Genomic DNA, 16,894 nt, shown 5'->3' with positions numbered 1-16,894 from the left:
TGTGACATCCTTCATTACTACCCAAGGTCGCAACCTGTAAATGTCAAGGCTATGATAGATCACATTGCTTAACCATCTTACATTGGATTGACATGTATACATATGCTATAACATACATATGTTTTGGTCCAATGTGTCATGAACTGAAATTAAAGATCTTGCAGTATCCCACAAAAAGCTTAGTTCTGTCCAATTCACAGCCATAGTCATGAGGAATCCATAGTGTATTGCCTAATGGCATGTCAGAATAGTCTGCAAATAGGTCATTCTCATTGTTTCACGCACGCACACACACACACACACACACACACACGCACAACCACGCACACACACACACACACGCACGCACACACTCACACACACACATGCAAACTAATAAGCACAAATACACAAAACCTTAGGTTTAACACCAAAGTTTAATTTCTCATCTTCTGATACAAAAGCATTCTTAAATAACAAACTTTTTTTTTTAGTATTTTGGAGTTTGTACAAAGATAAATTAGCATTTTATAATACATTAATAACAAAAAATACCTGTTCCTTTACAAATCCACTGTAAAAAGTACTTCATAGTGTCTCGGGCTTTGCTTCTTCTAACAGCATAGTTGTCCTAGGCACTTTTAGAAATGCAAAAATAAATTTCTTCTACATTCATAACTTCATAGGGGCAATGGAAGCCCCTTTAGATTGTCTAGCCACTTGGAGGTGAGAGGTTGGTTGGCTGAACATAAAACAAAATCTGTTTAATCTACTCGTGTTAAGCCTAGAGAACTCATTTGCTTAAGTCACACTTGGTGGGAATTCATTATAATGACTAAAGACCTGCTGCCTTGCCCACTCTCTCTGGGAGAGTGTGGGTGTATGTCCGTGTATTTTGTTTGCTTATGTAGTTTTATGTATATGCGTGTGTTGGTCTGTTTTACAGGAACCATGTCATGGAAGCTGATTTACTTGTCTTTTTCATAAGACTATCTGAAGACTAAAAATTATAAATTTACATTGGAGAATACAGAAAATAAAAGTTCATCATTCTTTATAGGGGGTTTTAGGAGCACAGCCTAAACTGAGAAGCTCTGGAGCAATGATAATCATCAGGGTGAGCCCTGTGACAAAACAAGAGGTAAAAGTGTCCCATTTGCAGAGTAGTGAAAGGCCTACATTTCCCAGGTGCCCTTGTGTCACCACAATTACCACAGTTTGAACAAGATATTTCTGACTACACCAAAAGTAATCATGACCAAGGCACTTCTACTGTAATAACCATTTCCATAGAAATATTTAATAGTGCATTTTTTTCTTCTCAGTTAAGCTGCACTGGATTTATTTAGCATAGTCATCTGCAAGTCTTCAGCGCTTTGACTATCCAGTGTACAAACAATCTCACAAAAACACCTTAATCAACAACATGAAGGCTAGGAGATCCGAGCCAAAAGGGCACTGCTACGTGAACGCTCAATCCCCCCACTGCTGCTTTACGCTCATCCATGCGGCAGAGCCACAGGGTGGCCCTATTGCCTTTCTGGCTCCAGCCGGCGAGCCGCTCCGCACTCACCCTGAATACAGCACAGGAGCTAACTCAGGCATCCCCTGAATGAGTGATTCCCACTCAGATAGTTCAGTCCAGTTCAGTAACAACATGAGTCCAAAATGTTCATCCCAGAGCTTCCTGGTAGGTTGCGTCCGTACAGTCCACAACCAGCGACTGAGCATTTCAACGTGGACCCCCCCTCGGTCTCAGTCCTGTGTCTTGCTCCAGCATCTCAGTCGTCTGTCGGTCACGACCACCTGATCTCCCAAGAGAGACACGCACACCTGTCCATCTGTCTCAGTTTAATTTGGGGTTTTGTTCCTCCAGGTCCCAATGCTGGCCCCATCTTCTATCTCTCTCTTATTTTATCCTTCTCTCTCACACCACCGTCTCATTCCCCTTGACGGGCTTGACCCAGCCGTTGCCTGCCCGCTTGGCCCTCTTTGTCCTGCCTGAGGTCACCAGACGGTTGGTGCACTTCTGCCAGGTGTGCAGCGTCTTGGCTGACCAGATCCACATGCCCGAGGTGATGCCCACCAGCAGCGACATGAAGATGCGCAGCATCTCGGCCGCCATGTAGGAGTCGCGCGCCGTCTGCTTGAAGTCGGTCCAGTTGGAGATCTCGTAGAAGTAGCAGGCGATGACGCAGGAGGCCGGCACGGTGTAGAGCACGGAGAAGACGCCGATTTTCACCATGAGCCGCTCCAGCTTGTCCGTCTTGGTGCCGTCCTTCTGCAGGTTGGAGCGGATCTTGAAGAGCGCCACCAGGCCTGCGCCGATGAAGAGCGTGCCGATGACCAGGTAGGTGAAGAGCGGCGCCACCACAAAGCCAGTCAGCGCGTCCAGGTGCTGGTTGCCCACGTAGCAGAGCCCCGTCAGGTCGTCGGCATCCACCAGCCGCATGATGAGGATGACGATGGTCTTGACAGCCGGGATGGCCCAGGCGGCAATGTGGAAGTAGGAGCTGTGCATCTCGATGGCCTCGTGGCCCCACTTCAACCCGGCGGCCAGGAACCAGGTGAGCGTGAGGATGACCCACCAGATGGAGCTGGCCATGCCGAAGAAGTACATGAGGAGGAAGACGATGGCGCAGCCTGTGTTCTTCAGCCCTTCCTGGACCAGGATGGGCACGGCCGCCTCCTCCAGGTCGCAGGAGATGCGCTCGCGGCCCACCGTCAGCCGCACCACGAACGCCACGCTGTAGATGTTGTAGCACATGCTCAGGAAGATGATCGGTCTCTCGGGGTAGGAGAAGCGCGACGAGTCCACCAGGAAGGTGAGCACGGTGAAGGTGGTGGAGATGAAGCAGAGCACGGCCCACGCCGCCATCCACACATCTGTGAACACTTTGGCCTGCCGCCGGTAGAGGCCGGCATCGTAGCCGCACTGCAGGGCACAGCTGTGGCTGCGTTTGACCCAGGCGTACTGGTCTGGAACCGAGCCCAGTGTCTGGCACTCCTCCTCCATGGGCTGGTGGGTCCGGATGGTGTGGTACGGCCCGTCGTCTTCCGCCGGGCCCTCCATGCACATGTGGTTCTGGTCGTTCTGGGGTGGGAACAGGCTGCAGTTGAGGACCTCGGGCCACACGAAGCCGAACTCTGTCAGCACCGGCAGGCACTTGCGCTTGACAGACAGGCACATGCTGCCGCAGGGGCCGATAGGGATGGGGACTTTGTCTGTGCACATGGGGACGTAGACAGAACACAGGAAAAACTGATGGAGGGAGAAAGAAAGAGAGAGAAAAAGTGTGTGTGAGAGATTGAACGCCATAAAAATGCAGGACAATGAAATAACACACAAAAGCAAACAAAGTATACCAAAGACCTAAAGCAACTAAAGCACATTTGAATTATGGAGTGCAAAACAATGACAATGGTGCTACTGTGTATTTGGTTTGTTTCAGGAAAGACATGAACACAATAGTGAAGGCTGTTTTTGAATGATGCCTGAATGCCTTATTCAGACTGTTGCAAAAAGACTTGTATATACAGAAGAATAGTGAGATGTCCTTGAAATAGTTAGTTTTACAGATTTGACTGAGTCGCGTACACGTCCACATTTTTGCGATCGTGTACAATAAATGATACACAAGACACAAAGTAAAGAATCACATTCGAGATCAATGTGATGCACAGATGATGAAAACAGTCCAGTTTACTCTAAACTAGAAAATAAATAAATTGTAATTAATGCTCTCGTTAGTATAATAGTCAAAATATAATAGTTTGTTTAGCTGGTTATAAATATTACATATTAATACAAAGAAAAAGAAAATAATAGCAACCTCTCGTCAGGCACGAAATCGATAAAATCTCAAAGCTAGGGTGAATGTATTTTTTCGTTTAAGAGACTTATGAATGGGTGCTTTGATGAAAAGCAGTGCACATTCGGCTCTGTGATAATGTTTGAAAGCTCTCGATGGGTGGGATCTTTTTTGTTTTCTGCTCGTGGAGGGAAATGTCAGATTTTCACTGCGGTCACAAATGTGCTTACTCGCAACCGCTAAAAGGAAATTATAACACAATCTTGGTCGTCGGCGACTCTGTTCTGTTGATGCACTATGAGGACTAGGCCAACTTAAGCTTTTACGATGTAGTAATAATGGGTATTTCTGCAGTTAGCCGGTCTGATGCACCATTGAAACAGACACCTACATAATCACTGTGTAATTACAGTGATATTAACAAGACATGGTTAATAAACGCCCGTGCCACCTCTCTTACTAAATTAACCATGTTTCTGGAACTCGGCAGTCGTCACTTATGATAGACTGAGATGGCGCACTGAGATAACCAGCATTTAGTTTGACTAACAAATGTTGTGCGTATCCTTTTACCTATGTTGAGCTAAGCCTACAAATCGCTGACTTGTTCGAAAGTTGACAGTGTACACAAGGCACTATCCGCGTAACATGATAATCCTAATGTAATATTTGCAGCTGTGTAGGTTAATGTCTTGTGACCGGAGCTCGCGGAGACCAGCAAACTGGCGGAATCGAGAGTTACAGTAGCCTGGCTGGAGAGTCTTCCTAACCTTTAGTTGGCTCGAGCACCCGTACTGAATCAGTGGGCTGAAAGTTGTGAGTTGCAGTTCTGCGTCCGACTGTAGCACGTTGCCGACCAAGTTGGGCATCTTCGTTACATTGTATCCCAAATCCTGACACATAGAGATTCGGATGGGATCGCAGGTCATTTCTTCCTCATCTCCAAACGTGTGCGCAACTCCCAGCTGGCTGAGAAGCACAGAAAGGGACAAAAGCACAACAATATCCAAACAAGAAATCCACCGCATTATTGCGTTGATTTTAAATCCCCTGGTAAGATGTAAGTGTCTCTCAGATCCCGACTAAATTCGCTTTGCAGCGTTGTCAGAAATTAGTCCGTGCCCGTGCCCGAGCCGCTGGGTGGGAACTGACCACAAAGTAAGTTGGCTTGCACTCTCCGCCAGTGGACCCACTGATAAGTAAAGAATCAATGTCCTCATTCGATGATGCAGTTAACAAAGTTACACGAGAGGCATCCTCCCTAAAAAAATAGATGTCCCACTCTGCAAAATGTAACTAGCAGATCCGTGTGGTTCCTCTGGCGTGTCTTCGTTTCGCTGAAACCTCTGGGTCCCGCACTCTCTTGTGACGCTGATCGTTGCGGCTGGGCAGTGGACGCGGTTTCTGGACAGCCTCCGCAGCCTAGTTTGGTAAAGAGGGCGCCGTGATGATTTCTCACGTCGCCAATCCACCAATAGGCTGCAATGTGATCGAATAAGGGCGGTACCTCAGTGGCTCAAAACAGACCTAGCCCTCAGCAGCACTGGCGCTGCACCGGTCGCTGACCGGTGCGAGGTCTGTGTCGGCTTGAAAACCAGCACTTATTCGAAATATGGACATGTTTGCCTCTTATTTTTAGTGCCAGAGGAGGGCATTAATCTACTTCTACGACAATTTAATTTGAAGTCATGCCCTTAAGTTGCCAAGAGCATTCAGTGTAGCGCACAGTTTACTGAAGTCCAGTTTAAGGCTCTCCGTCCCGTTCAGTCACTTATAATAATTTAAGCATTTAGACGACGCTCAAAATCAAACTGTTTGTGGGATAGAATTATTCAGCACCGTGTTATTAGCAACACTTGTCAAATTATCTTATAAATACTTGCAACAGCTGTGAGGAAAGTAAAATGACGGCCTCCAGCTGGAATGTTGTTGCTGTATTTTTGTTTACGTTTTATCCGCTTGACCTCGTGTCCTCCCTAAGATCAGCATCCTGATAACAGACCAGGTATTTACATTCCTCAGACCCACTGTTGGTTAATTAAGCCAAACTTCACACGCTCTGTAAGAGGGCGCGGTCGGGCGGGATTTCTCTAGGCTAACTGCAGCCTATCCCGTTTCTCAGTTGGGACAAATAGGACATTTAAGGTGAGCCTTGCTCTAAATTCACAGGCTGAGAGTTTATTGGAGTACGACCATTACTGCCCGCTTCTCATTGCTGTCACCCATGAGTGCTCAAACGGCCTCCGAACACCAAGGTGCAGATCAAATTTCCACTGTTAGCAAAGCCCCCCACAGACAATAGTCTATCAGATAGCTATCTGCGCCATGATGGGCCTCACTCCGCAGCTGTGAGTTGTGGATAAGGTAGAACAGCTCTCAGTCTCCAGGTGCGACAGAGCCCATCACACATTCAGCTATGGGATGCTTTCACCATATCAGTCACAGTTTTTCACCTCAGAATGGAAGCCAATATGCTCCTATGTCAACAAATCTATCTTTTTCTCATCCATTTCATATTCCCATTATCTCCAGCTTTCATCTCTCTCTCTCTCTCTCTCTCTCTCTCTCTCTCTCTCACACACACACAGACATACACACACACACTGACACCTCATTTTCAAAATGATTAGTGGCCTGATTGATGCATCACGTTTGACATGCATTCTGGGAGTCACTATCTCAAACGTGGAGGCGGGACGTCTCTCCCTTGATGTCTCAGCAACTCCAGGCCTGAACTCCCACACATCTGGCAAGCCTGAGATGTTGACCCATGATGATTCAAGAGGCCTTGACAAACAGGTGAGAAGAGAGTTGATGTGTGTTCGCTGACTGTACTGGGCCAGTCAACCATCTTTAAGAGGAGAAGGCAAACAAAAGAGTTACTACTGTCAATTCAATTACTTTGTTAGAGGCCTGAAATGGGCTAACTCACAATATTTTGGTGGGAAGTGAACAATGTCGTGATGTTTCATGGCGTTTTCTAATGTGTCGGTAATGTAAGCTAACCAAATGAACAATGATCTGTGGTTCTGATGGATAGACCCAATGACCATAAAGAAGCAGAACTTGTAAATGTTGTGGCATATCAATGACTTGCAGGATGAAGCCTTACACGGGCAAACAGCACCTGCGCATTTGTATTATCCAGAAAGCATTCTGCACGTATGACCGTTTGGAAAGCCTCCGTCTCGATCTGGCAGGGCCTCTGAGCCTGCTGCAGCACATCAGTATTTCTCATACTTTACACTCATGCTGTTCAGACTGATGAACGAGCATAAGCAGCCAGTGTGGGGCCATCTGTTGACTTTTAATGCCAGAAGTAAACAGAGAGAGAGAGAGAGAGGGGGAGAGATGGGGAGAGAGAGAGGGGGAGAGAGAGGGGGGGAGAGGGAGAGAAAGAGAAGGGGAGAGGGAGAGAGAGAGGGGGAGAGGGAGAGAGAGAGGGAGAGAGAGAGAGAGGGAGGGAGAAAGGGAGACAAGACGAGACGGGAGTGGCCGGTCTCTTCGCCGAGACGCTGTAAAAACCCTGTGATGTTTAATCAGTACACTGCTTAAAGCGTAACCACGATCGATGGCCTAGCCATGCCTGGCAGAGCAGTGCACTCTGATCATTCATAAGTAGGCCTACATCACCGAGAGAGAAACACTGATTGGTTGGAGAGACAAGCAAGCCAGGAGAGGATGGGAAGGAGAGATAGGCTAATACTCTCATGTTCCAGCTGGTATTTATGCTCTATTCTAATGAAAATTTAGTATAATTAATTAATAATTCAAATTTTTAGACCTAGCTGGTTGGAGCATTGGGGCTTATGTCTGCTGGATTATTGCTAATCAAGGTTCTTTAACCCTCATGCTGTATTCACAACCTTTCTAAAGATGCAAGTTCTTGTCTTTATGACTTTAAAAAAATATATATACAATTTCTAGTTTTTAAGCCTCCTTTTAATGATGTTGTAGGCTATGGTTTTTATTCAAAATAATTCGGTACAACTACAGAAAATAGGCTACAATAGGCTACAACTAGTCCAAATCTAAATCTCAGGATTATTAGTATTTTTTAACAATCTTTTTTTACAATACATAACACAATCTGTAATTTTACTGCATTACACTAGATCCCCATGAGTTTAAGATGAAAGAAAAGATTTTTATTTTGAGGCTGTTTCAAAGTTTCAAAACAGTCAGTTTTGACCAAATCACAACATGAGAGTTAATAGTGCTGAAGTTATAGTTTCCTGTGGAGAACAAATAGGCTCCTGAACATATACTCCCTCCTGTCAGGCATAGGCAGGGGGATCCATCAGTGAAATGACCAACTGTGAAGCTTATCTGATTGTCAGAGGTATTACCCAAGAAAAGACCCACAGGAGTCTCCATCCCCTCCTTTCAATATGAAAAGCCCTTCAACTGCCTATACTGTAGCCATGATCCGTGCATCATAAGTAGGGTGACGAGATATCATTGGAAAAACACTGGCTGTTTGGGTGTTAGTTGACCATCCTCCCCAGTGCTTGCATAAAACAAGCCAGTCAGAACAAAATGGCTACACAGTTCTCAGCTGAGTAGGGGAGTGGAATGACCAGTGTAATAAACACAGCCTACAGAATGGCCTGTTAAGTTGTTGGCAACTTGGGCAGTTTTTGAAATTACACTTTTCCAGCCATGTTTTCCTATAGTTATATTGCAGATGTGCCAAGCAATGTCACCATTCTCAGCTCAAAGGAAGCTTACTGAATGAACAAGGTGTACTTTCTTGACCAAGACTTTCCAGCCACTCCAAAGTTGTTTAATAGAGCTTACTGGGTGTATTAGAATGAGTAAAATAGGCCAAAGCGATTGTAGTTTGTGGTCAAATTGTACCAATAGAAAATACTACAGTTATTTCAATTGCACACATAGCAATGTTCCCTGTTGCTTGAAATGCATATTTTGCACATAACAGCTGACACCTGTTTAGAAACTAAAATCATAAACAGACCTGCATTTAATGACGCGAGATGGCGGCGTGCCCGGAGGGAGTGGAACGGGTAACTAACACAAATATGGGAGACTTGCAAAAGACCACAACGGTTTGCCTCTGCGCGTATATATGTATTTTCTTTAAGCGTGGGGTGTGTGGGAGGCAGAACGGGATGACAGAGTATCTAGTATCGCATTCTGTGCGGGGGAGTGCGTGGAATGTATTACTGGAGCAGGAACGGGCTGTGACAGCGGCGAGGCCGCGGTTTGAAGGTCTACTCCAATGGCATGACAGCAGGTACACGGAGTGATGGATCTCTTCATCGTTAGTTATCCGGGACCTCGTTGGGGCATATCATTTTGTCAGTAAACCGATCTCAGAGACTCTGCCTTCAACGACTAACATTTTCTTGATAGCTTGTCTTTACTGGTCCTGCTCATTGCTAATTACAACTTTTCATGCATTTCGTAGAATTTTCACAAGAAAGTGACAACAAAATAAATAAAAATACACAACTACAGGCAGTTTACACTCACAGTTACTGTGAGAAATATTAAGTTAAAAACATAGCCCATGTAGTCTAAATTAATATGAGCAAAATGTACCTGTAGCAAACCACTGGCCAACTGCCAACATGTCATATCTCAACAATCTCACTTTTTGGAGAAAGCTCATTAATAAGTTACTTTGGATATAACTTATTGCATGGATTATCACAACCATTACATCAACAAACCGAAATTAGACGAAACAAGTTATTAAAGCCATTTATTATCTCCTGGATTGCAACGCTCCCTAAACAGATAATATCGCTCTTCCATCAAAAACAAGATGAGCCGCTGTCAACCTTTCCAGCTCATCTAGGCCAAGAGCCACAGAAGCGGAACGTTATCTTGCGCCACACGCGGGACTAGAAATTCCATTTAAGAATGCCCTATGCATACAGCCACAGGGCACGCAGTCACGCGATTAATATTCTGATCTAGGATTTAGATGAGGGGTTTAAGGTGAACCTTTATTTATGCGAAATTGCATAGGGGGGCAAATTCCTTTGCGCCGACCGACCATGCGTCTTGAAAACACAGCTCATTTGGGGCGACAGCCCATTTCGGCTCTGCCCTGTGCCTCTTCCGCCGTTGTAATGTCTTCTCTATTGAGGGGAAATCGGCAGTCAGCCACCGTGTTTTACTGCGATGTGCCAAACAGTTAGCACCAGGGAACAACAGGCACAGGTCAATATTTAGCGGCAAGCAGCCACATGCGTCTTGTCAAAACAGGTTTTGAATTACACGCAGCTCTGCAATTGCTTTACCGACGCCACCACTATCATTTTACTACATTAAAGAAAGCATTAGGTCTCCATAAACGGAATGAACAACAAACACTGTATCCAGAGAATTTGAAATGATTTATAATTGCTGTAACAAAACAATACGGTAATAATAACTATAGAAACGATTATGTGAAGCCATGAATCTTGAGAGGAAATCGGTTAGTCTAGCAAATGTTGTTAAGTGTTACACTCAGTAGTACATTTGAATGCTTCGTTTAATCCCATTTAGGAATTTGAAAAGTAGGTTTAAATAAAACACGGAGGGCAGCCTCTGAGTGTTTTAATTTCCTAAAACGCCTGCTATTATAGATATGGAGAGGTGTTAACAGGCAGAACATAGTGAAATATTTTCTGGTCTTTATCTGGATTTTGATAAGAAGGGTTTAGCAAAATACAGAGGTCAGTGTGTGTATTTAGATAGAGTTCAGGCTGTGTCTGTGTGTCAGAGAGAGAAACAGAAAGAAAAGGTGTGTGAAAGAGAGGTAAAGTGAAAAGCAAGGACGTGTGTTTGAGGTGCTGTAGCTTTCTCTCTGTCAGTGGAATATAATGTCTTCCAAGGACCTGCGTACTCCCTGGTCTTCTCATATGTGAGAGCTGGATCTTGTCTTTCAACTGTACACACTTTTTAATGGCCTATATCTAAGCAACCTTGTAATGTTTACACTCTCAAACAGGTTTTTTTATTGCATCTGTGCAAGTCTGCTGATAAAGGTTATGTGAAGAAAGTTCTGTTATGAGAGAAAGATTAATGTGCGTGGGTCCATTTGTCAATGTGTGTCAATGTGTCCAGTGAATGATGAGGGATATGGGTACCTGAATCCACATTATAGCAGGCCAGACTTGGTGTGTGTATGTGTGGGTGGGTGAGTATGTATAGCTGTATATCTGTGCAGGAATGGGAATGGGATTGGGAATGTCTGTAGTGAAAGGTGTGAATGGTATGTGTCTGCGAATGCATACCTCTGTGCAAGTGCGTGTGTGTTTTCATTTGTCACCTGGGCGAAGTGTGTATGTCAGTCAGCGTGTGTGCGTGAGGTGTGTGTTTTTGTCTCTTGTCTGTGTGTATTTTTGGACTGCCTTTGTGTGCACTTGCTTGTGAGAAGCTGTGAATGGCATGCGTCGATGAAGGCTGCGTGTGCATGAGAGTGCGTGAGTGCAGCATTGGTATTTGTCCCAGACCATGGGGGACACCCAGGCCCATCATGCTGTTCATCGCCCAAGTGAGTGTGTCTGTTTATGTTTGTTTGCCTGCTTATGTGTTTTCCCTTATACAGTATTCGGAGTCCGTGCATATGCATATGTTATCGTATATGTGACTGCTTATGTGCATGTATACAGATTTGTGTGCGTGGTGCATGTAAATGTATACATGTATGTTTCTGTGGGTGTGTGTGTGTGCCATGTTTTTACAAGCTTTCAGATATTTAGGCTTTGTTTTGACTACATGCCTACCCACCTGTATTGGCACGACAGTATCATGTGGGAATGGTGTCCTCCACAGGAAGGATGATTTGTGGACCAGAGACAGGAGGGCGGTAGTTGAGTGCGGTGTTTGGATTCTCCAGTGGAGTCTCCACTGGTAACCCTGATGATAAGGTGGCCTTCTCCGTACCACCTGCAGCAACCCGAGAGAGAGAGGGAGAGGGAGAGAGAGGGAGAGAGAGAGAGAGAGAGAGAGAGGAGAGAGAGAGAGAGAGAGAGAGAGGGAGAGAGAGAGGGAGAGGGAGAGGGAGAGAGAGAGAGGGAGAGAGAGAGAGAGAGAGAGAGAGAGGGAGAGAGAGAGAGGGAGAGAGAGAGGGAGAGGGAGAGAGAGAGAGAGAGAGAGAGAGAGAGAGGGAGAGAGAGAGAGAGGGAGAGAGAGAGAGGGAGAGAGAGAGAGGGAGAGGGAGAGGGAGAGAGAGAGAGTGATATTTAAAAGCCAGGTTTCCACACATCCCTATAGCAACAAAGAATCTCATGCCATGCAGCAGGAAGGGCCCCTCACACAGCGGAAAAAGATTTTTGTCATCTGACTCAGCCAAACGTTAAGGAGTGTGTCCCAACCAAGCAGATACATTAACCGAGCCTTAATAGTTGGTTTGTGAATTTACAGAATTTTGAAGTTGCCAGCAGAATACCACAAAGAAAACAAAATGGACCAGGCTAACAATAGATTTACACCTCCATGTAACACATAATAAAGCCAGGGGCAATACTGGTGTACAATGCACCCTTACATAAGTGCACTCTCTTCAGTGTCAACTCCTAGTGTGAGAAGAGCAGGGATGTTAGTAGCCCCTATGTCACCACTCACCATGCAAAAAAGAACTGCACATATATTCTCAATTAAAACATGCTGATGAGTCACATACATTCTCGAATAAAACGTATTAATGACACACAACAATTTATAGAAACTCCACCTCTTACAAAGAAGTTGAATAATTAATTTACACCCCGTCATGGAATGGTTTCGTCCTTTCAAAAGCGCACACACATCTGAATAAATGTCTCCTCTGTTTCCTGCTGCTCTTTGAACAGTGCATGTAAATTTCCTAACTATTCACAGTCCTTTTCCTATTTCTTTATCCTATGTTCTAACAAACACTTTGGAAACTTTTAAACTTAATGATTCACTCTGTACTAAAAAAAATGAAACAAACTGCCTAAACAACCCTTGCGTCTTAATTGCGATTCAGAAATCACTTGAACAATTGTAAGGAATTTCGAAAAGGAAGGTGCTTTGGCATGTCCACACTCACGACTGAAGTGTCCATGCAAACATACATTGGTCCAAATGTCCGAATGTTTGTTCAGGTTCAATTGGTTATGCTTGTGTTCGAGCGTTGGCGGTAATCGCCGCTCACGTGACGGACTCGCTTTATCACAGCCATTAATTGAACAGCATTCATGCATGCCCTTGCTACTTTGGGACAACTCAAAGTGCTTTACATTTCATGCTACACATCTGCCGACCAATGGCAAGGCCCCATTTCCGGCCCCTGGGAGCAATGCTTCAGTCATTTGCTCAAGGTCACTTTGGCATGAAGCCAGGAGGATCCAGACTCCAGCAAGGAACCCCTGGAGTCACAGATATCTGCCCTATCGGCTATAATGGTATTCTTTGATGTCTACATTCATCTCAAAGCCAGTAAGACTGCATACTGTTTTCTTGATCGAAGGTCCAAGGTTTTTTCGGATAGTCTGCACTGGGAGAAATAGATTAATTTATGATTAGCTCAACACCTTGATCTTGCATGAAAACCCCAGTAGCCTGCCTTAAATAACTACAACATTACAATGAACATTTCATTTGTTTTTTCAAAGCTACGTTACAGTAACAAACAGATGCTACTAACTACACAGCCCCTTTTAAATGGCCTGCATTGTGTGAAATTGTCTGCTGTATCAACCACCATTTCTCTTTGCTACTAGTCATATTCACATTCAGGTAGTGTTTTTACGGAAGCTACTTATGGCACAGCCGAAGACAATCATCTACTAAAGATAAAGTGCATGTCCAGTGAAGGTATGCTTTCGAGTAGCATGAATGCTTTCCTAGGCTTGACCTTAGATTTATAGGGGAAATAGCTGAATTATACACCAGTAGAGATGTTTGGCTTGTTGGGTCTGGCTCTTTTCACACAATGGCCTTCACCTTCTATTCTCCATTAAAGGTTAGGGTGATGTATTGTTCGCTCTCGAGTCTTCAGGCGTTCAAGTAATCAAAATAATTAGCCTGGCTTTCAGTCCAAACCTTGACCGGACTCCAACTCCTGAGTGCACAGTTGGAAAGGGAGCTGTATTGCGGCCTATTAAAATAATAGTACTCAGTGCATTTTTGCAGTTTATCTGATGACAGACTGTTGAGCATGGTGATGTGGGGAAGGAGGGAGAGAATGTGGAGGGAGACGAGAGAAAAGATATAACCGCGGCGTAGCGGGAGGACCTGTCGGGGATGGGCCAAGGGCGAAAGCGACGGTGAACGAGAGAAAAGACAGGAAGTCGAATCCACTGAGTGTTTTATGCATTTCCTGTCTGCAAAAAAAGAGCAAGGAGGAATTTCGTCCTTGTGTGGGTGAGCCGGAGAGCGAAAGGATTTATGGTGGAGGGCTTCCTCCGGTCCTGTCCCCCTGCTAAATCATGGCGAGGCCGGCACAGCCTTCCTCCACACTCCTCGCGGTGGAAAAAGAGAGAGGAGTAAATACGGGATGCAGAGAAGTAATGGCAGCTAATCTCAGACTGCAGGCTGTGGGGCTTTATTGTCCTGCTATTATTACCAAAACTGAACTTACGCTGTGTCAGAGGGGTTTTACCACCCAGCTTTTAATAGATTGTAATGAATGAACCAAGCTGTGCTAATTAGAACACACATGCTCTGTCTCCCTCCCTCTCTCTCTCTCTCTCCCTCTCCCTCTCTTTCCCTCTCTCACACTCTCTCTTTCGCCAGGGAGGTCTTGGATAGGCCCGGATACACGGAGGAGTGTTGGAGTCGTAAAAGCGTGCTCCAGTAGTAAGCGTTGCCACCAGTGTTTTCCTACATCCAAAACCTACTTCCCACCAACAAACCGACACATTTCCTGTTGAGAAATGTGCGGTGGCCTGACTCTCCCCTCAGGCAGCTACCAAAAGGATGTAAGAACTGCTTTAATAGAGCATTGTCAATGAACTGCTCACCCAGGACACAAGTAAAGTCCCTGAAATGTGTGTGTCTGTGTGCGTGCGTGTGAGTGCACGTGAGTGAGTGTGTGTGTGTGTGTGCTTGCATGCATGCGTGCGTGCATGCATGCAAGCGTGTGTTTGTGTGTGTGTGTGTGTGTGTGTGCATGAGTGTGTGTGTGTGTGTGTGTGTGTGTGTGTGTGTGTGTGTTCTTGCTGTTGAAGGAAGATGGAGGGATACGCCTGTGTGTTTTTACAGTGTGACAGGGCGTCTGGGCTCTGTTGGCCTGTTCTCTTGCAACACAATGGGTAGAGGAAGAGGCGCTGCGATAGTCTGGCTTGTTGTTTATGTTGGGTGATTGAGGGGGGGAGGGGGGGGGGTCCGTGATGCTATCAACAGGAAAGCCGCCACCAGAAACGGAATGGCAAATGTTCTTCTTTCTTTTTCTTTTTCCTTTCCTTTTCTCCTCTCAGGATGTCGTGGATTTGCATCTACACAGTGCAATGAGCCACAGCCTGGGGAGTGTGTAGTGCTTTGTGTGCTGTGTGTGTGTGTGTGTGTGTGTGTGTGTGTGTGTGTGTGTGTGTGTGTGTGTGTGTGTGTGTGTGTGTGTGTTGTGCTTTGTGGTTGATCATTTCTCCCCTCTCGCTTGTTTAATGACCTCAGACGCGTATCACCTGAGAGGACGTGGCAGCGGGACAAACACATCCCCGACTCAGATCACTAAGGAGAGCAGTTCAAGAAACAGAAACAAAGTGAATGAATACCATTTCAATACCTTCAAATACACATTACTAAGTTATAAATGAGTAACTATAATATTGAATCTGTATGTGTATATGCTTAAGCAAATACCCTCCTGGATGAAGTGTTGAACAAAACATGCCATTTCCAAGGGTGGACCTGCTGAAGTCATGCAGAAGTTTCACATGCCTCTGCGTGTTCTAGCATTTGTATGAATTTGTTCGTGTCATGAGGGAGCTTTGGAGGTCTTAGAATGCAGCTCTACGGGAAGGCGTGGAAGATTAATTGCATTTCTGTCTACCTTGGGGAGCTCTGTGTGTGTGTGTGTGTGTGTGTGTGTGTGTGTGTGTGTGTGTGTGTGTGTGTGTGTGTGTGTCACATGAGAGCATCCATGCTTTGCGTATAGTATATACTGTGGAATATACGGTCACAAGATGCCTTGAATCTGAGTTCCAGTGATGCTCTACTGTTTATGCTAGAAAAAACAAAAGACTGGCTTTTATGTTGGTCAGCCCTATTTATACTATGGATGATATGGCTAGATTGGATGTTGTTTGGACTGTGCTCTATGTGTGTGTGCATTTGGTTGTGTGTGAGTGTGTGTGTAGTGTGTGTGTAGTGTGTGTTATACTGTAATGTAACCTACGATTCCAATACAGTATACGTTTGGTCAGCCCTTTATGTTATACTATGGATGATATGGCTAGATTGGACGTTGTTTGGAATGTGCTCTATGTGTGTGTGCATTTGGTTGTGTGTGAGTGTGTGTGTAGTGTGTGTGTAGTGTGTGTTATACTGTAATGTAACCTACGATTCCAATACAGTATACGTTTGGTCAGCCCTTTATGTTATACTATGGATGATATGGCTAGATTGGACATTGTTTGGAATGTGCTCTATGTGTGTGTGCATTTGTTTGTGTGTGTAGTGTGTGTTATACTGTAATGTAGCCTACGCTTCCAGCTGAAGGTCACAGTTGCAGAAGGAGGAGGTTGGGACCGCTGGTGAGGGACCATTTCCAGACAGTTCCACAGGGAATTGTGGATTTTCTGGCTCCAAATGCAGTTTTGTTTCACAGTGCATGTGTGGTCTTTAGTTTGTTTCTTTATTTCTGTACTGCTAGTGCAGTTCAGTTAGTACCAGGAGGATGGTTTTCTCAAGTTGTATTTTTCGAAATATTTTGTATTATTTATTATTGAATGACTATCCCTACTTAAATTTCGTCAACAGTCTTAAAATAATTGATACAAATATATTGGGTCTGTTATAGCTTGTTATACACTCCAAGGGTTTTAACTGCGTGTGTGTGTGTGTGTGTGTGTGTGTGTGTGTGTGTGTGTGTGTGTGTGTGTGTGTGTGTGTGTGTGTGTTTCAGTGCTTGGGCCAGGAACAGAAGATATGTGACTGCTGCACTTCTCCCTAGCATG

General features: G+C 45.0%; 1 protein-coding gene across 1 annotated transcript; it reads right to left on the bottom strand.

Moving 5' to 3' along the window:
• Positions 1-397: 397 nt before the first annotated feature.
• fzd4 (frizzled class receptor 4) lies at positions 398-5,214 on the bottom strand. Its single transcript, XM_012837948.3, has 2 exons — positions 4,562-5,214; positions 398-3,241 (listed from the first exon to the last, which is right to left on the bottom strand). The coding sequence occupies exons 1-2, from the start codon at positions 4,817-4,819 to the stop codon at positions 1,907-1,909; spliced, it is 1,593 nt and encodes a 530-aa protein (XP_012693402.2). The 5' UTR covers positions 4,820-5,214; the 3' UTR covers positions 398-1,906.
• Between the last annotated feature and the right edge of the window lie 11,680 nt (positions 5,215-16,894).

The sequence above is a fragment of the Clupea harengus genome, chromosome 9, assembly GCF_900700415.2.
Source record: "Clupea harengus chromosome 9, Ch_v2.0.2, whole genome shotgun sequence".
NCBI lineage: Eukaryota > Metazoa > Chordata > Actinopteri > Clupeiformes > Clupeidae > Clupea > Clupea harengus.
This window is presented reverse-complemented; position numbering and strand designations above follow the sequence as displayed.